A 21810-nucleotide genomic window follows, 5' to 3' on the forward strand; every position below is an offset into this window, starting at 1 on the left:
AAGACCAAGACATGTCAGACACCTCCAATCCATTACTACCATATCATGATAAAAGATTGCCTGTTCTATTTGACCTGGAACTAGAAGACTTATGTAGAAGTTACAATGTGTAAATCCTCCACAGTTCCCAGAACACTCAATGCGCTGCAAATATGCATATTATATAAGTAACATTTAGACAATAACATAAGGGCTTTATATATACACACACACACACAAATAGGTGCAGAAAGATTCAATTCTTTAATCGTAATGATAAAATGTCACAGAGCCCGTGCAATGATTTCATTGTCTCAGATGTTAATATGATGCATTATACATAAAACTGCATACAAGCAATACAATGTAGTTACTGCATTCTGCAGAGCAATGGTCTCCTTTTATTAGTATAAATCAAGTCACTTAAATCACATGTCTTCACCATTCTGATGCTAGGTATGATACTTCTACATGCCTGTTGCCACAATGTTATTGGTTGACCAGATATCTGTGTTAAAGAGTAGTTGAACAGTTTTACCTAAAGAAGTGGCAAGTGAATTTATATACTCATGAGGAAATAAATAAACTTGCATGTGCCACGTCATATAAATCATGTCACTAAAAAAAAAAACAGGTTACTTAAGCAAACTGGCTGTCCTGGCCGATAAAAATACTTAACTCAGTACACTCATGATATGTCACTGGCTTTGTTATAGTCTCTCAGTCAAGGACATTAAAACAGAGCAGGGTTGGACACTTGTCAACATAGGTTGCATCCCAGATGTCAAAGTATGTGAAACTGCCATGAATTTAGAAATAACAACCACTTCCAAAATACATAGAAACATGTCTGTGGACCTATCCCTGCATTACAAGAATTCAACGTGGAGACCAGAATGTCACAGTGAGACAAATCAGACAAAATCACAACATGGGAACAGACAGTTTCAAAACAAATCAAATTACACTGGGCAACTGAATGAACACTGACCATCAGCCTGTCAGGGGAAATAACACTGGCAAGTCTCACAGTATGGGTGCATGCCAAATCAGAGACAGCCAGCCAAAAACTCATGGGACAAAACGGACACCATGTTGTTGGCAGAGAGGAGAAAAATGAGAGAGAGATAGGCCTGAAATCTTGGCAGAATACCGGTGGAAAGTCCAACCCAGAAACAAAATCACCTACCACAGCCATCAATATATCTGTTTTAAAAGTACATATGTAAGCCAGTCCTTACAGACACACAGTATTTGCAAATGACTAAAAGTCAAAATCAAGGCTAAAATGTCATGACTGAGTAAAGCTGATATCCTGCGGTGAAACAGGCCGACAATGACCATAGCTTTAGTTCAATTCTGTAATAACTAGATGCTTCAGTTGATAACTACCTTGCCCTAACTCAAAATACTACATTTCCTACAGTTATCCATAACAATTTCTTTATAAAAAAATTCAAAGATAAACTTGCCCCTCTTCTTCTCTCAGTCTTTGCAGAAGCACTGGAGAATAACATTCTTCCGCCTACACTCCGCCAGGCATCTATTACACTGTTATTAAAGAAGAATAAGGACCCTCGAGATTGCTCATCTTATAGACCAATCAGCTTGACAAACTGTGATGGTAAAGTGTTCTCAAAGCCCATTGCACTCCAACTTGAAACAATTCTTCCTCATGTCATTTCGGAGGACCAGACTGGGTTTATCCAGGGCAGACAAGCTTATTTTAACCTGAGACGATTGTTCAACATCATCTACAGCAGGGGTGTCAAACATACGGCCCGCCAGAGGGTCCAATCGGCCCACAGGATGAATTTGTTAAAATTTCACACTAATCTAAACATAATGTCAAATGCTCCAGATACCCGTGACTAAATGTTTGTGCCTTTATAGATCCAGTGTGCTGTGTAAATAGTAAATTTAGGCATGATATTGTTGAAATTGCACTTATATTTCTCAAGAAATTTCATGTTTTGTAAAATGATCCTTCAGTAAATGTAAAACAAAGGAGAAAAAACAAAGGGGTTCTTGTTGTTCATAGGTTATTATGCTATTATTTTACTATTTTTACTGGTCCAGCCCTCTTGAGATCAAATTGTGCTGTATGTGGCCCCTGAACAAAAATGAGTTTGACAACCCTGATCTACACTGAATCTAGCAATTCATCCAGAGGCAGTAATATCGCTTGATGCCAAAAAGGCGTTTGATCGGGTTGAGTGGGATTATCTTTTTCATACACTTGGCAGGTTTGGTTTTGGCCCCAACTTCAGTCATCTTATCAAGCTCATTTACACTGACCCGACTGCCTCAGTTTATACCAATGGGATCTCATCTGAGTACTTTCCTCTTCACAGAGGGACAAAACAAGAAGATCCAGTGAGTCCGTTGCTTTTCGCTTTAGCTATGGAGCCATAGCTCTTAGATGTGATAATAGTATACAAGGTATCTCATGTATCTCATACCACATGAGATACTCACACTGTCTCGCTTTATGCAGATGACTTGTTACTTTCACGTCACCAACCACATCATAACTATGCCTGAAGTCCTTAGAATCTTTAAGGAATTTGGAAACATATCTGGGTATAAATTAAATTTTAATAAAAGTGAATACCTCCCCATTACCAGTAATGCCAGAGACTACCCCAATCTGCTACTTAAGTTGTCCGCAGAGTCCTTTACATATCTAGGTACGAAAGTCACCAAGTAACCTCACTCCTATGTTGGAACAGTGCAAACAAGATACTAAAATATGGTCTACTTCGCCACTATCTCTTATTGGGAGAACAAACTCTATAAAGATGAATATTGTACCATATTTATTTCAGGCATTGCCTGTTTTTAGAACCACAATCTTTTTTCAGGGCATTTAATCAAATTACCTCTTACTTTATAGGGAATAATAAATCAGCTTGCATAAGAAAATAATTTATGGAAAGACCAAAAGGTGTAAGTGGGCTTTCACTTCCAAATTTGGGCATGTATTACTGGGCTGCAAAGTATTAAGGATAATATAATTGTAACACAATCCCTACGCATTGTAAACCATGTCTGGGTATTCAGAGTATTTCTATTCATTCACCAAAAATACATAATCATCTTTTTCAACCATCCATAATGGACAAGGGCTTCAAAATTTGGTATGACAAGGGTATTCACAGTACTGAGGACCTATATGTTAATGATATATTTTCTAGCTTTCAACAACTATCGAGAAAATTCGGTCAATTAAGCATTTTTGCAATACTTACAAATTAGAGATTTTACTCGTAAAAAGTTTGCTAATTTTCCTACATTCCCCTCTCCTTCCTGTTTGGATTCCCTATTAAGGGTCAATATGCTGAATGAGAGCAGAATATCATTTATTGATTCCCATATCATGGATAGCTGCAATCTCTATTTAACATATTCGAGAACAGTGGGAAAATGACTTGGAATGGGACAAGAGTCCACTCTTCTTCCATATGTTCCAGACTTGCTTTAATACAGTTTAAAGTGTTACACAGGTTGCACTTCTCAAAAGATAAATTAGCAAGAATATTTCCGAACCCATTGTGAGGTTACATCCTATCATACGTTCTGGTCTTTTCCAAAATGTGTTCCTTTCTGGTCACCTTTTTTTCGGTCGTTGCCTTTTCTTCCCTATTAGCTAGACGATTGATTTTATTTAAATGGAAGGCTGCTGCTCCTCCATCACACCACCACTGGATTAGGGATGTCATGCAGAATGTTAAGCTGGAAAAAATAAGATGCACCCTCAACGGTTCCATCAAGAGATTCTACAAAACCTGGGACCTTCTAATAACTTATGTGAACAACTTACCTGGTCTGGAACTGGAACTCTGAATGTTTACACCTGCCCTTGTTCGATCCTGTAATAAGTTATGTTAGGAGCTCTTTTTTTTGTTTTATTTGTTTTTTGCCTGTCTGTCAGGTAGATTTTTGAATATAATTGTTTTATATGATTATTGGAAAATTACAAATAAAGTGTTCAAAGTTGGTCTAAGAAATGTTCTGAAAAGATTAATTTGATGAACTTGGTTTAATATGTTGACAATATTATCTGGTCTTATGGCCATGCCACTGTGGATTCAACCATCAGTGGCAGTGGCTGCACAAGATCAAATCTCATCTCTGCTCCCTGTGTGTATTCAACTGTGTTGATTTGCTGCCATGTGAGCAAGCAGGCCATGGTGACCAGGGGCTGGAAGTGGACCATTCATTAACATCCTAACACGACAAGCTAGGTCAACTACGAATCAGTAAATGACCAGAAAGCCGAGGGGTGGGACTGTTCTGCATACAACTCAGGAGAAGCTCAGGACATCACCATCCCATGATCAAACTAATAAGAATTTTTTGGAAGACAGTTGGACAAAAAAACATTAAAAACTGTATATATGGTGAGTAAATGTTGATAACTCATTCTTGATCTTGTGGAAGACAACCATTCAACAGGACACCAGAGTAACATTTCTATCTTATTTTAGTGCAAGAGGGCTAAAATAGGACTTAATATATCAACTTAATATTCATTGCTATAGTAGCAAACCAATGGGAAATGTTAAGATGGGTCTGTTTTGTAATATTACTGCACTTGTTTATGAACTGGTTAAACTATTTGTGACTTTAAAAAAAAAGTCACAATAAAAAGAAGGTATATCCACTTTACTTTTAATGTTTTGCACAGTGTTGTTTTTCCTCAAGACCCACATATTTATCTATGACAGTCAAAATCACTACACTTATAGTGCCTAATACCAGGTGGTTTGGTATTGTTCCACCCATAGCGCCTATCACAATCAGTCTTTATAGCATTTGTTACCCTGCTGGCCCGACACATTATTCTGTTTAAATGGAAATCTTCAGTATCTTCCTCACACAGTCAATGGATAGAGGAAGAACATCTTTGTATCAAATTAGAGGGCAACTATGATGCTTTGTTTAGCAAAATATTTGAAACAGCTGCTGTTTTGGGACCATTTGTAGGTGAGTCACTCTAGTCCACTGTCTGAAACAAGCCATAAATCAAACTTAACTGTCACACCAAACCAAGCCTTTCCATCTAACAAACAAGCATCGTGGGATAATGCCTTTACCACTGTCTGGTTTCTAAGGGACATGGAGGCAGGCAGTGTTCTGTCATTGACCCAGACAAAATGTCCTCAGGCTTTAGAGGTCAACCATAGCTTCCCATCTCCAGGGGAACTTGTAGTGCACCATTTAAGTCTGCAGCTTTATTGTGGGTTTAAATATACTGTTGAAAAGGAGATGAGTGTTTTTTTTAAATATATATACATACATATACACATATGTATATATATATATATATACATACATATACACATATGTATATATAAATATATATATATACATACATACACATATATGTATAAGTATGTATATATATACAAACACACACACACACATAGATAACATATATATATGTTAATTAGTACTTATGTGTACCCCTTTGATTTCAGTTCATTTAGAGAGCTTCTCCTGTGTTAGCCATTATTTCTGTGAACCTATGGGAAACACTGTATGCCACATAGGTCAGAGACTCTGCATGACTTACAGTTAAAATGTGCAGCATTAGTGATACTAAATATACACAACCCCACTGATACCATACTGCAATTTACATGTGCACATATTAGGGCATATGATAATGGTACTGCACAATGTGCATCTCAGCTCAGAAAGAGGCAGTTAGAGAGAAGGGGGCTTTGTAACGTCTCTGTCTGTCTGAATATAAAGGCCAGGCTGAAGGTTGGCATTAGTTCTGGTTAAAGGGTGAAGGGTCATAAACAGACAGGAGTTAGAGTGTGTCAGGGGATTGACACTTGTTTTCTCAAGGGAGTCTCCAAGCTACCATTTGCTATGACTGCTTAATTCCCAACTGTTTGTTGGAAAAAGGGTTAGAGGAAGGAAATAGTGGACTTTTGATGGATCAAGTGGTTTTAGTGCAGGTAAAATGTGTCCAGCCAGCTCACTGGACATCCATGAAGTAGATGGATGAATTGATGATCTTTATTTAGATGGTGTTTTTTCATCTCTAAGTCACACTGCAGATGCTTACAAAAGCAACAAAGTAACCTTCAACTATTAACTATAAATTTGGATTTTCTGACGATCCTGGATGTGCGAATATAATTTGTTCATAAAGAAAGGGGAGTTCAAGACAGGGGACACGAGCTGTATTCAAGTTCAGAAAAGTGTAAGATTTATACATTGCACAGTCCACTGAACCACCAGCATGCCTCTCACCTCTTCCAAGAGTCCAAGTTAATGTCATCAAATCACAGAACTGCTTTGCCCTAGACCAAAGGGGTTGTTGTCATAGCATTGCTGTACTGCCAGCTCCCTGGTGAAGTGCAGCCATTTTGTGGTTCATTTGTTCACTTAACTCTGGCACTACAAGGACAGGAAAGTCACCTCATGCTTCATCAACGTTGATGCAGCATGGATGCTGACAATGTTTCGTAAAGAACCATTGTAGAAGATGGGATCCTATGATCATCCATCATGTTATTGTATATTACTATCTGATCATAAAATGTTTAATGACACTGTCTAAACTTATCTCGTAAGTCTATGAACCAGCTTTTGCATAAGACTATTTTCCACATGTAATGTATCTGTGCTCACTTCTGTTTTGATGGAAATGTCATTACACTTCTCATAACCGGCTTGGCTTAAAAAGAAAAAGTCAAAATTATTGAATTCTTTAATTAACATAATCAACCTACCTGTCAGTGGGTGTAATGTCATGAAGTTTGTGTTGTGCTAGTGTTTAACATCGCAAAATTGTGCACATAATAGTGAAGAGTTACCAATTGTGAGCTGGGATTTGGGGTTGCTCAAAAAGAATGTGCAGTTTAGAAATCCTGAAACACTTGTGAGTCTCTCAGCTCCACCAACTCAGGATAAATTCCTTCAGGGTGACCAAAAAATTAAAAACAATTATTGATATGCTTCATATTGTTTAACACAACATCTGTTTCTCTTCATAAAGCCTTTTTGACAGACATACAACAAGGTTTAATGACCCAACTGTCAATACTTCAACAACACAACTGAAACATAACTTGGTGGAGTTGAATTTAAGGCAACCAAATGATTCCAGAAAATGTTAGATATGTTTGAGTTTATGATGAGGTGCCAATTATGATTATCCACTGACATCCATGCTTCTTCAAAAGAGTACAGGTACGTTGTGCATTAGGCCCAATTTATTTTGTTTGTTTTTGCCCCGTTTACCTGATATTAGCCAATGTGGATTTTCCACAGTGACTGGCTGAATAAAATACACTATATACAATCATATAATTCTCTATAATTCTATATGTAGTGCTCAGAGCTGCTTGATGTGATCTCATTTTATTTGTTTTGTATGTATTTTTATTTGAAATTTGGTTCACTTTTAATTTATTTTTATCCCTATTCTGTAATAATTGTATTTATCTAGAGAGCACTTTGTGCTTATGCTTGAAAAGTGCTATATAAATAAAATTATTAAATGTATTATTTATATTTGGATGACAAGGTTTATTCTGCAGAGGCTTCTTAAAGTGATTTCCAAACAATTCAAGGCCTAGAAAACAGCTTAATCTCTCTTCACATGTAGGAAAGCCACATTTATAGACACTTATTACAAAGTATTGAAAATAAACAGCAAAACGTGTCTTTCTATCATTCACCACAAGATTCCCTGAGTCATTAGAGACTAAAACCCCTAATTAAAAAAGGAAGGTACATGTTTAAAAAGGGAAGGTCCCTGTTATGACTCTTGCTACAGCCCCACACTGTCTCATTCACAGCATTGTCCAGTAGTTCAACAAAATACTTCCTCTTTCCCTCCTCACGCCTCCCTGGTGGGATTGCTCATTCTGAAGAACACGCAGAGAATACATGCTGCCAAGAAGTCCAGCACAAGTGCTGTGTATACGTGACCAACTTCGGGTTTATGCTGCAAGTACATACTGCAGCATAAATAATGGTGTGGTGTGAATTTGCATTTATAGGGCTCTTAACTCGGTCAATGTTGCCAAACTGAGCTTCTAATCTACATTGCATTTCCTTCCCAGCCTCCCACCCTTAGCCATTCTCCAGCCCAGTGAATGCTCAGGATGCCAATTATGTCATTCATTTGAGAGGCCAGCAAGCTACAGCTGACACTCCCTCCTCTTTCTTCCCCTCTCTGCTGCCCAAGGAGACGCCAACAAACTGGAGTCAGGAATCTGGAGTGAAACGTAATTACTACACCAAGGAGGAGGGGTTGGGTCGGAAAGGGGTGAGAAGGTAAAGACACAATGTTCATCTGGAGGCAGGAAACTCTGATGGAATTAAGAACTATAGAGAGGGTGGAATTTAAGGAGGAGAAGAAAGCGGTCTATCTAGAGTCACAAATCTATCTGTGGAACGCAGAGAGTAGAGGGGAGAAAAGCATGAGAAATATGGGAATACGGAGGGAGAGAAAGAAAAGGGAGAGGTTAATTTTGACCACAATATTCTGGCAGTGACAGGTTGTTTACAGTGAACATGAGATAATATGAGATGACAGGTACGAAGAAAGGGGATAAAGAATGGGCAAATATCCGAGTTAAATTTGTAACTGTATTGTGAGAATTTGAGAAAATATGTTAGTTGACACTTCAATTGCCAAAGTGGCATTATGATAATGTATGATAACCTTTAAGAAGAGGCTCATACCAATGCTGTATTTTGTTATTGTCACATTCTGCATCGTCTAGAGCCATCTTATTTATCAGCATGTGTGTCTTTTTTGTTTAATTGGCTGAAAAGAATAGAGCCACATTACTGTAGTAGTAGTAGTAAGACAGAAGATCAGAAGATGATTAAGTATAAAAAATGCCAGAAAGTATAATCTCTGCTTTATTACAAAACAGCTTTATTTTTAGCTACATCAGCAGAGAGCTAAATAAACCCTGCTGGAAATCAAGTGCAAAATCATTCTGATCAGCCCAATCCATGTAAACCAATACAAGAACATTAAAAAATACAGAACGATTAGAAGTATAGTTTAGTATATAGTATATAAAACTAATCATATAGTCAGAGCTGAGAAGGTAAATTACTACCACACACACCCGCAACCTGGGTTTCAGTTTGTCAGATACTTAGAATGCAAATGTGTGAACACACCATAAGTAGCTGCCAAGTGTAGTGACAACTTTTGGCTAGAGATAAACATTTTAAAAGAATATGAGGGATTAGCTAAATTTGTTTACAGGTGGAGGCAAGCTGCCTCACAATGGATGGATGGAGTCTAGATGGTAGCAATCCAAGTAGGGATGATGAGATTATGAACAGAAAAATGTAGAAGAAATATGTGAAAGTCAGAGGGAGTTGGGCTCATAAAGACCAAGTCACAAAGTAGATGTAATAGTCATATTGGAAGAACCCAGATTGAATTTAAATCTAGATACAGTTAGGTATAATATCATGCCACAGTAAAGTAATTCCCATATGAATCATTAAGGAACATGGATGGCTGGGAGATTATTTTGTCTGCACGTGGCTTTAGCTGATGTAAAGTTGGTCAAGTCTCTTTATGAGCACAATCCATTTCAGTATACTGTAAATGATTCATGCAACAACTGTCTCAGGAATGTATTGAAGCACAGGAGACTAACGCACATGATTCACCCAAGGTCAAACTTATATGGGACTGGACAGGAAAGGGGTTTCCTTGCTTCAATACGTGACTAAAGCAGAGACAAAAGACAAAAACAAAGACACAGTAAAGGGTGTTGCTTATTAAGATTACATGGTTTGAAAGCTGTGGTTCATCCAAACAGAAATCAATCCATGCAGCAAGTTCACAGGCCCAAAACAATTTGTTATGTTTGTTTAGATTATTTCCAGTAAAATCAATTTTGAGCAAAGTTAAGGCTTTATTTTGTCTTCAATTAGATTGATGTGATTATTGTACCTGTTTCACAGGTACAGGCTTAGTTGTATGCACAAAACGTCTTTGTCCTAGTTTCATTTATATTAACTTAAATTATAATTGTGATGCAGTGATGTAAAACTCTTGGATTGTGTGTTTGTAAGTCTGTGCAAAAAAAATACAAGCTGGATTTACTGTGTGTCTGAGCTATACTTGTATGCATGTGTTGATTTCCACATGGATGGCAGAATTCATTAACCATCTCCATTTGGTTTGTTTGTCCTTTAGAAAAAGAGAAATGAGAAAACACTGACATTTTTCATGGTCTTAATGATGAATCATTAAACTCCAGTGGTAAAAAGGAAAACTGCACAAGTTAGGTAAAAAAAATAATAATAATCATGTTAATTTGAAAGAAAACAGGCCCTTTTCTTACCCCCCCCCAAGTCATTGATCACATTGGAAAGGAAAACAATTGAATACAAATAGTTCCCACAGGTCCTCCAAATCAATTCTATTTTATTCAATTTAAGACAGTGGTTAATTTGAAGAGCAGATTAGTACAGAAGAATTCATGCAAAACAACATGCAAACATTTATATTCACTGTGGAAAAGTGGGCAGATGCCAGTGGTTACCTTAAAAAGCCAGAAGGGCTCTTTGTTTCTCTTAAAGATTTTGGTTATTCTCCTGATGAAGTATAGTATGAAGCTATTTACAATTAGAGCAGTGTGTCTCATACAATGGGAACAGAAACCGTCTTACGATGACTTGTTGCACTTCAATACAAGGTGGTAAAGCCTGCTGTTATTGTGATTATGTTAATAGCTGTGTGGGATGCTGTGGTGCACCAGCACCATCCGAGCTACTTGATCCTCATCCCGACAATAAAAAAAAACACTGCAACACTCATGTCCTACACCTGACTCTAACCCACAATTAAACTGAAAACACAGACTCAGGGAGTGGGATGTGATTAGAGTGGCAGTGTATGTGAGTGAGTTTATTCAGTATAGATGCTGAGTGGTCCACCAGACACAACACGTATACAGCAGGGAAGTCGGAGTGCAGAAATAGTAGCATGAAAATAGTACTGTTACTGGGGGAGAAAAGTGTGATCCATACACTCTAACCCATCTTCCCAATTCTACCGGCTCTGTCAAAACAACACGAGCAAGGAGAATTTTTTTATCAACTCAGACAAAAGTTAGTTAATATTTATGCTTTCAGCCCAGCAACAGTGAGACAACTGTGGAAGTTCTTGGATGTTGCACACTGCCCTCTCTTCTCTAGAATCAGTGAAGTGCTACAAACAAAACTTAGCAGCAGTAACTGATCCAAATTACTTTTCTTAATCGTATCAATGTCAAGCTCTTCTTTCAAATTAACCAAAAAATTAACCTATGATTTTTATAAACAGTAAGATCACAATTTAGAATTAACTTATGAAATAAGTTAATTCATATAAAATTAGGTATGTAGTAGAGGAAAGTGAAAGCAGTACAATTACCATTGTTCTTTCTATGGAGACAATAGGAAACCTTTAAGGGATTAAAATTCAAATACATTTTTGACTCCTCTGGGCCCTCAAGCAAACCATAAAGTGTAAAAAGTACTGGAGTGTGGGGAGGGATCAGTACAGGAAGTGTGTGGAGACACATGCACATCACAAGTTGAAAACAGATAAAGAATTAAAAAAAAACAAAAAAAAAAAAACACCAAACTGGAGCCACAGCGGCAGAGTTGTCTGTCAGCTGTCTGGGCTAGATCCGGGGGTGAGTGAGGCAGTGGAAGGTTGAGAGAGAAATGACAGAGAGATGAGGGACATCCTGTTTGCAAAAGAAGAGCGTATAAGACTAAATAGAAAAAAGCAGGATACAGATGAGAGGCTGCAGTGAAGGGCAGAGAGTAAAATGTGAAAAGAAAGAGAATTAGGCAAGATGCATTAAAGTGCAACACACAGATCGGCACAAACTAATAATCACATTTGTAGACCAATTAACTGCTTTTGCATATTTTCAAGCTTCTTAAGACTTCATTTTTATTTATTTGATTATTATTTTTGGAGGTAGAGGCTGTCAGACATGTATCCCTATGAAAAGAAAATGTGATACCTCTCCACATTCAGCAGAAAAAAAATCTCCTGAAGCACTTGGAAAGTTTAATGTATTCTGCATATTGAAGCCAAAGTCTTCTCTAGTCTGAGGCTGTTATGCAATTCTGAGGTGTTCAGTCTTTCCATTTTCCTGCTCCACAGTACACAAATGCCTCCAAATTCTTAAGTTAAAAAGCAGATTAAACTGGGGATTGACAAAAACAACCAGTCTACATCTGCAGTGGGTCTAAGAACAAGTTTTCCAAAACTATTAACAAAAAAGAGAAAAAGATGGGCCATATTGTAATACACTATGCAAAAACACAGGATGGTACACTTCATAACAATCATACTTATGCATGCTTTGTACTCAGACATGTTTAAGTTGTACAATTTAAACTGAGATCGTCCGTCAGCCAAATTTCCTTTATACTGAAAGGTAGTTTAGATTCAAAAGAATGCTTTTCATCTTTCATCTACAAAGTCACTGTCCCCTAACCACATTCTTCCTCAATGTGTTGCTGGTTTGAGATACAAAAAACATGCCTGAAAATATAAAGCCAGCATGTCTTTGTCATTGTCAACAATAAAGGTTCCAAACAAATCATTATGGCCTGATCAGATAACAAGCAGCACTCATCTTGAGTTAATAAAGGAGTGACCAGCTGCACACAGCTGACACCTCCCTAGAGCAATTCTCCTCTATTTTGGCTTTGCTGTGGTTGTGTTATAATAAATGTGCCAACCCTGAGGAAAATCCACAAGACAACATAAAACAAATTTATCAATGAAATGACAGGGTATAATTCCACATGCCAGAAACCTGGACTCGCATTGTAGCATGAAATGTAAGCACAGATGAGAAAGGTGCCCCAAAACAGTTATGAAGCTGTGAATTCCCATGATATTCATTTGATTTGAAAAGTCAACATTTTGAGCACAAGCACAAGAGGATTGGATTTAAAGGGCAATAATCATACTGTGTATAATATATGTAGGTTGTGTAGGTACATTTAAATAATGACTTCAGGGACTGCCATAAATTGATGTGATACATAAAAAATGTAGAAAATAAACTGCCAGGAGATTTCATAATTCATGTTAATGAGGGAGGGGGGCTTGGTCAGACCAAGGATGTAAAATGGTAGTTTATATAGAACTGCTTAGACCTCGGAATGTTTCTTACTGGGTGTCTGGTGCTAAAACCCATGGGTTAGGTTAACAATGCATTCACTCTGTCTGAGTTTCTGTTGATTATAGGGAAAGGGATTTAGTTTAGTCAGTGAGTAACTGTGCAGCTGTACTACAAAATGATTTACAATGCATAAATAAAACAAGCTACAACTACAACAATGTCACAGTAAAAACGATGGCTGTAGGCAAACATAGGCATCCTCTCAGGGAGTATCCACATTCCTTGAAAATATTCACTATAACTCTCAGTTGTAAAACAACTACAATGACAAAACGTCAGACTAGGAATCAAGGTATCCAACAGCAGCGAAATCAAAGCGCAAAGCAGTTTTTACAAAATACTTTGTTTGGCAATAGCCTCTCATGCCCATTCAGGTACAGTATATTAATAAGTTCCATTGTAATACTTCAATAAACTGTGAAATCAAAGTTAATGCTGACAGTGAGTTGGGGACTCATATTGAGTAATTTAAAGGGGTGACTCTTTGAAAATAAAATTATATTTTTCTATTTTTAGAGATATATCACATAACACAAGTAACCCCACATGAGGAGTTTTAAGTAGTATTAAGTGTGGCTGTGTGAGGTGAATAAACACATTTGCTTTTTCCAAAAAATGCTGGATTTCTGTGTGTTCACTGCTCTATACTGAGCGCGACATGAGCATTTAATGAGTGCATAACACCTGTGTGTGTGTGTAGTCAATTGCTAGTATGCAGACTAAACAAAGCTGGAGGAAGTTTGCTATACTCCAAAAATAACCACAACACAACAACCCCAGACAGTCAAGCAGACAGTTGCTCACATTTCATCATTTCTTTCTTGACAAGGACTATGCAGATTTCACACATACATATTTGCACAAGATGACAATTCTTTAAAAATACCAGGTGTAAATGCATGTGGTGAAGCAAATTCAATCACTATCTGATCACAGAAAACAGACAAAATTTTAATGCTTGATGTAAAGGGGGCCTTTGTGTCAAAGAATTTCACATTCAGGGTCAGTGTCATCATGACACTTGTTTCATATTAACAGCCCTTGTCTTACTGGTCACCAAATGCACTAAAGCTTTAGGTACCACCACAACCCTCATGTGGAAGATAAAGTGGTAGAAGATGAATGATTGCATGTGGCCTTCAAAAGAATCTTCTGAACAAGTACATTTAAAATAATTTACTACGATTATTAAAAGAAAATAATTCTTCATGGAACCAACTTAATCAGTGAAAATTTTTCTTCTATCCAGTGGGAATGCACTGGGGAAAACAACAATCTGTGCTGCAGCAGAACAAGAAAAACAATGTGTAGATGAGGAAAAACATGGATGAGGTGATGGACAAAGTGATGACAACAGAAGGCTTTGCCAGCAGCAGCAGCCGCCAAGAACTGCTCTATATGGGCTTCTCTTGTCATGGCAGATCAAGAATAAAATGTTTGAGATGAAGCACATAGACACACACATAGTAAGCAAGAATGTACAGTATACACACACTAAGCAAAAAACACATTCTCTCACACTCATCCGAGTGTAAGCACAAAATGCTGCCTCCCCTTAAATTTCTGGGATGAAGACAAGCAAATCATATTTCACTCAAAAATGACAGATAAGTGACAGACATGTCCAGAAAACACAAGAGGCCCAGTTAACGTTAGTGTTTGAATCCTAAAAGTGGAAAACCAAACCAACATGGCAATGAGCATCACCCTGAGAAATGTAGTAGATTCCAAGGACATATTACCTACAAATAGAAATGCTAATTCGAGTACAGGTATGAGGTACATACAGATACCTTGCTGAACTGCTGCAGTGCTACTACAACCAACTGCAAAACTATGTCCTGACAATGTCAATACGACTTTCTTTCGTTTTGCACGGAACCACCAATTGTGTCATGTCAACAGAGGGTGAAAACGCTGAAAGTCAAGCTGACGTGCTCCAGCAGTAGAGCACAGGTATTTAGGTGCTATAAACTGGCTGTTAGCCAGGCACAGAGATGAAAATAAATATTTTATATCCCTCCCTTAAATTGTCACTGTAGGACTCACCGATATCGACTGCTGATGAATCAAAGTTGCTTATTCAGGTCAACATTGAACCGTCAAAATCTTGAGTTGCCAGCAGCGGATAAAGTCAACTCCTTACCCAATCAGCACCTCACAATATGGTGATTTAATGTTGCACTAAATATTCAACATTTAGAGAAGTCTGCATTTTTTATTTTCTATTTTGCTAAAACTAATGATTAATGCAGAAATATTTTGCGACCCCATGTGGGCATCATAAGTTGTCAGTTGACATCTGTAGTTTGTCTCTCACTATCACCATAGGTTACTCTTCATAACATTCATTCTTCATGTTTCAGGAAGTCAACAAGCCTAATGTAGCTCAGCACTGCCTGCTGGCAGTACATCTTGTGGAAGCTCAACCCTGTATAAAGGCATGCTTGTCTTCTGTTTTAAGAATACAGACACTGTGCTTGGACATACAAGCAAGCTGAAAGACACAGCTGTACATTCTGAACACTGACAGCAAATACTGAGACAGTGGTCCATGATAACTTCCCTCAAATGCACTCTGCTCCCGCGCTAATGTTGGGCCAGGGACCGAGGCGGGATCTTTATCTTAATTACTAGCTTCCTGGCTTCTCCCTCCCTCACCAAACACACACAAAAGCACCAGTGCCAGCACAAACATTTTACAAACTGTAATGATCACTTAAAAAAAGCACTACCTAGCCCATTACCCTATGCAAAATCCGCTTAGTCAAGTCAATTCAAAAAACAGCCTGTACACACTTTCACACAGAATGACAGTAGATGAAAAATATGGTTTCACTCGCTCGAGTGTCATACATTCATACACAACAGGAAGAGTCCTGAGATGATTCTTCCAGTCATTCCCTGCTTGCTATGTGCCAACTGGAGCCTAATATAGGAAATAGATCACAAAGACAGACTCCTTCACTAGCAGCAAATGCAGCAAGACCACGGTGCAGCCAAAGGCACATATTTAAATGGGAAGAAGAGATGAATTCATCCCCATGTACATCTCATGTCGTTAACCTCACCAAATGCCAAACTCCATCCAGTGAACTAAGGAGAGTGAAAACACCATACTTTTGTTCAATTACGGTAAATCTTATATTGAATCTTGCTGCACGTGAGACAAAGGGGGAATTTCACCAACTGTTCCCTGCTGTAATTGGAAAACCAGCTCTCTCAAATTCCAAGATCTTTTACTATCTTGGCAGCAAGCTCTGTGGGGACATGAAGACATGTTGCAAACGCGAGCTAAATTTGTTGATCAATAATAACTTTTTATACAGTGTGGGGGGATGTAAGATGCTGATGATGTGTTACAATGTCTGGCTGGCTTGGTTCAGTGCAAGTATACAGAATTTAATTTAAAATCATCCTCTTCACCAACAAAGTACTGAATGATCAGGCACCATCATACCGTAAAGAAATAGTGTTACCTTATCTTCCAAACAGATGGCTTTGGTCCCAAAAATGCAGGCTTACTTGTTGTTCTCATAGTCTATAAGAGTAGAACGGAGGCAGAGCCTTCTCTTAGCATGCTCTTCTCATGTGGAACCACCTCTCAGTGTCGATTCGGGAGGTGGACACCCGGTTTGTATTTAAAGTTAGATTTTAAACCTTCCTTTTTGATAAAGCCTATAACCTGAAACCTGAACCATTTGTAAATTATGCTGCAAAAGGCCAATACTGCCGGGAGAACTCCAGTGGTGCATTCACACTCATTCGGGGTATCAATATGACATTATTACATGACATTAACCTTGACTCTCTCTCTCCGTTGACTCTCTTTTCTCCCCACTGATGCCTTGTGCTTGCTCATTGTGTCAACTGTTGGGTTTTCTCATCTCTCTATACAATATTGTAAGGTTTCTGCTTTAGTATGTATTGTACCTTGAGATAATAAAAGTTGTGATTTGGCACTATACAAATAAAATGGAATTGAACTGAAATCCTGAAAAACAACAATGGTTTCAACTCCCTTAACTCCCTTAGATCCAAGATTTTTAATTCTACAATTCCAATTCTGCCTTTGAGAAAAACAATGTTAACCATGAGACCACAGAGCAGAAAAAGAAAAACTAAACTACGACTAGCATCCAATGTTTGGTCTAAATGCACACGCAATCAAATGCAGAATTGTGTGGCCACAACTAAACACATATTTAGTTGCAATGAATGCACCAGTCTAAATGTTTACTCAGCATCACTGATCATCACCACCATTTCAGCAGCAATTTTGGTCAATCTTTACCATATGAACCCCCAAGATCTGTCACCACACAGACGCACAAACACAAACAAAGAAATACACAGACACACACAAAGTGAGAGTTATCCTCCTTGACCTTTTTCTGTAAACGGACAGGCAGAGGATGCGTCTATGATCGAGAAACACTCATATTTCCTCTCTGAGGTTTCACATTCCTAGGATTCCGTCTGAAGACCACTTCAGCAGCCCATGAAAAACCATTCTCCATATGGAAAGGTAAAAAAAAGAAACCCAGGGCGGGTGAGCAGGGAGGATGGCTGGGTATGCCTTTGAGCTTTCATTAGTATTTAAAGTACTAATTCATCCATGTAGGTAAATGAGCCTGTTATTCACCTGCAGCACATGGTCTGAAAGATCACATCATTTACATGATTATGAGGAATTTTCAAACATGATATTAGAGCAGCAAAAATTAAATGCATTCCTCTACTTTCCCATTAACTGATGACTGGATAATCACTACAGCATCCATTACAACAAGGTGGCAGCTGAAGTATTTGTCAGCTTGTGTGCAGGCTTTTGGTTGGTAGAGTAAATGTGTTTGCAGAAGTAATTAGGTGGGGTTCATTAAATACTTCTGTTCCTCTAACCTCTTCTCATAAAGTTAACTCAACGTGGTAGTGTGCTGTTTAATGTCCTCAAAATAAACATGTATAATCCTTTCCCGTTCTTTGACTTCTCCCAATTTTGCACCAACATGTGATGTACAAAGAACTATGATGAAAATCAGTGACTGTACATCAATAAACACAGGAGTTGTTACTCCACTGCTAAAAACACTCTTTTCTCTATGGACGTCACCAAAGCGGGCATGGAGGCAGGCCAGGCTTCCTCACAGCACCCTCTGCTGGACAACTTAATTACTTTAATATGTCTGAAGCATTTCTAGGCTGGATATTTTGAACCTGAACACATTTTTAATTAATGTTTATGATTGAATTGTCACCTACAACAGCACTAGAGGGTTACCCTGTGTGGTTATGTTAAAGAAAAAAATTGCATTTATTGGTTATTTATTTGGTCCATTTTTTATATAAACATAATTTTTAACACATTTCATATAGTTTCTAGCATTAGTTATGTAAAAACACTCTTCCATAACTAAGCAAACTTGGCATGGAAACTGAAATATGTCTGAATTAATCAATATCCTAATTAATCAAATTTGAACCTTGTGAATCGGAATGGAATCAGTTCAAGAAATCAGTGGTGATACCCCCAGCAACACACCCTCTTTCAGCTTGTGGGTATTAGGCAATGCCAACAACCACTACAAGCAATTCTTTAAGCTCAGTCTCCACATCAGTCCAAATTAAAGTACCAGCCTGAATTTTGCCATTTTTCATATTCTTCTGTGCACTGGGTTCTTCGATTATTTATGGATATTAGCAGGGGGTGGAAAGTGTGGTGCATGTGCAGTGTGCCCCAACCAGAGTACAACTCTGGTTCGTCTGTGTGTTGATCATACTATGAGAAATTATATTGAGTGCAGTTTTAGTCAAATTAGCATGTATACCCTCCACCCATCTTCTACCACTTTATCCTGCACATGAGGGTCGCAGGGGGCGCTGTGCCAATCCCAGCTGAAATAGGGTGAAAGGCGGGGTACACCATAGACAGATCACCAGTCCATCACAGGGACATACCGTCAATTTCAGTCCAATTGTAGACAAACTAACACATTTATTTATGTTATTTTACATAATAAATGTGTAAAATATAACACTGTGTAAACATACTGGGTGATTGTAATTAGTGAATACCTCATATGACCAGACTACAAAAAATCTGAACTATCCCTTTAACAAGACCGCAGCTTAATGAAAATTACATAAAGCCAAATAATGTAGTTGTGATAATTGTCTGTGCTTTTCCACAGTTCCTCTCTCCATAACACAATGACAGGAATAAGTGCAAGTGCTATATGTATGATTTCAAAGGCTGCAACTAACGATTATTTTCATAATTGATTAATCTGTTGTTTATTTTCTTGATAAATTGAGTACTTGTTTAGACCATAAAATGTCAGAAAATGTTTGGTGTTTCCCAAACCTGGAAGTAACAATGTTCTCAAATGTCTTGCTATGTTTATTTTAATAATTTCTTTGTTCTATGGCAAAGAAACCAAAGAATATTCACATTAACAAGCTGAAAAATGAGATAGCTTGTTATAATTATTAAAAAAAACAACACTCAAACCAATTATCAAAATAGTTGACAATTAATATTAATAGTTGCACCCCTATAGCTCAAGTATAAAGACCCCTGTACAGATGTCTGATTTATGTGTGTTTTAAATGACGACATGGGTAGACACTTCTGAAAGGCAATCACATAAAACTAGGCTGAGATGCTTAAAGAACAAAATCACATTATCACATTATCACATACAACCATTATCAAGCTTTAGTATTCAAATGTAAGCGAGCTTTCGAGAAACCTCCATTGCAATGAAAAATGAAGCAACGTTAGCCAGCTAAGTTACTCATAGACAACACAGTATAATACCAATGTATGCTAACTAGCAATGCTCATTTATTGCTTTACACAACTGCATAGGGGACTCGTGTGAGCTGAATTCTGTTCATATGTGAAAAACATTGTATGGTATAAAAGAAAAAGGTGAGGTACTACGTGGATTCAAATGTTAATAATTACTCTCAGAAGTACCTACTTTGCCACCACCAGCAGATGTTCGTAAACCTGGTTGGCTGGCTAACATGCTAACAAGCTAACAGGCTATCGAGCGGCGCAGGAGGTTTAAATGCGCTTACCTGTTAACCGCAGCTTTACTGGGCCATTTCTCCTAACTCCTTGGTTAGACATTCCCTTTTGTGTTCCAGCTTGATTTAAAAAAAATCCACAAAAGTCACTAATTCGTGTGTCAGCGTGAGAGTATTTAAAAAAAAAGGTATCTCCCAAAACAATCCCTCTGCTAGCTTGGGGTTAGCTGGTAGTATCACCATAGCAAATCACGCTGACTGGTGAATGGTATCGTTGTCATATCGATGGAACAACATCTTGAGCCAGTTGCATGTAAAAAAGAAAAATACAAATGTCTACGTTTCCAGGTGTAGCTCATGCCGCAAACCACGGGCGAAGACAAATCAGGTGAACGGTTTATCCTCCATACGGACAGACGTCTCCTCTGCCCAAGCAGCTCAGACTGAAGTTAGTGCTGATGATGATGATGATGATGGTGGTGGTGAAGATTGCTCCCACAGACAGACCCGACAAGCTCGAGCAGGTGACGAACAAAAGCATATCCGCTCACAACTGTCAAAATAAAAGCACATCTGAACCACGCAGCCAAAGGTATACCGTTAATGGCGCACTCATGGTGCCAGGATGGAAACAATATGTGTGTGTATTTTATATCTAAAATATAAAAGAGCTTTAGGCAAAATAACATCAGATGCTACATACAAATGAATGTTACATTAAACAGCTGTTTGTCTGCTCCATTTCAATACAACAGTGCACTCCTAGTCACATGTATCTGCTGTCTCTGTAGATGCATAAAGTGGGAAATACTGGAAGACGAAAATACTACTGAGCAAAATTAAATTGTGTGTGAAAATCTCAAGTTTTCCTTTTTCATTCATATTTACAAAGGCTACCCTTAAAGCAGTTCAAAAGAGCTCTAAATCTCAGTCAATTATCATTTTTGTCATTAATCTTTATATTGATTTTAGAAGGTATGATGTACTGTGGTTTAATTTTTAAACTTTTACAATTTACATAATGTTATACTTTTTATTTTTCATTTTATTTTGAAAATACAGTACTTTATTTCCAGGCCAAATGTGAAGAGCTTTTTGTAAGCAACCAGCCCAAACAATCTTATGAATACTATTGTAAATTGATGACAATGGTTGGTTCACATTTTTTGACTTACATCTTAAGACATGTTTCATACAGATCGGTGAGAAATTGGTGAGTTAACAGCATGGTTGTACAGAGGGAAACGTCCATTTTGAGCTCATTTAGCCACTTAAAAAAACAACTTTTTAGAGACATTATTTTACTTCCAATCACAGACCTGCATAATAGGGATAATGCCATAAACATAAAACTATGATGGGGCCTTTCTGGCTGCTCATTCAACAAATGAACCTCAAAACGTTTAATGAATGAAACACTAGTCTTAACAAAGAGACTTTTAAGTGTCTGGGTCCTCTTTCCTTAGCCATCTGCTGTGATATTTAATGGATGCATTAAACAACGTTATGGCTCAAAAAACAACACACTCCTTGAAGTTGAAGAGAATAAGAATAGGCACAGTGTCACCTAGTGGTGTCAGAATCACGTCCC

At 37.8% G+C, this 21810-nt stretch overlaps 1 protein-coding gene across 2 annotated transcripts in view; it reads right to left on the reverse strand.

Moving 5' to 3' along the window:
• The window catches only part of LOC122770803 (E3 ubiquitin-protein ligase SMURF2-like), a 60814-nt gene extending 40121 nt beyond the window's left edge, over nt 1–20693 (reverse strand). Inside the window, exon 1 of one of the 2 annotated variants that reach the window (XM_044027928.1) lies at nt 20271–20693. In XM_044027928.1, coding sequence (XP_043883863.1) covers nt 20271–20322 — 52 coding nt within the window. In that variant the 5' untranslated portion in view covers nt 20323–20693. The remainder of the gene's footprint in view (nt 1–20270) is intronic. The other variant, XM_044027929.1, reaches the window with a different exon arrangement.
• Nucleotides 20694–21810: the final 1117 nt, after the last annotated feature.

This window comes from Solea senegalensis, linkage group LG6, assembly GCF_019176455.1.
Source record: "Solea senegalensis isolate Sse05_10M linkage group LG6, IFAPA_SoseM_1, whole genome shotgun sequence".
NCBI classification, from domain to species: Eukaryota; Metazoa; Chordata; class Actinopteri; order Pleuronectiformes; family Soleidae; genus Solea; species Solea senegalensis.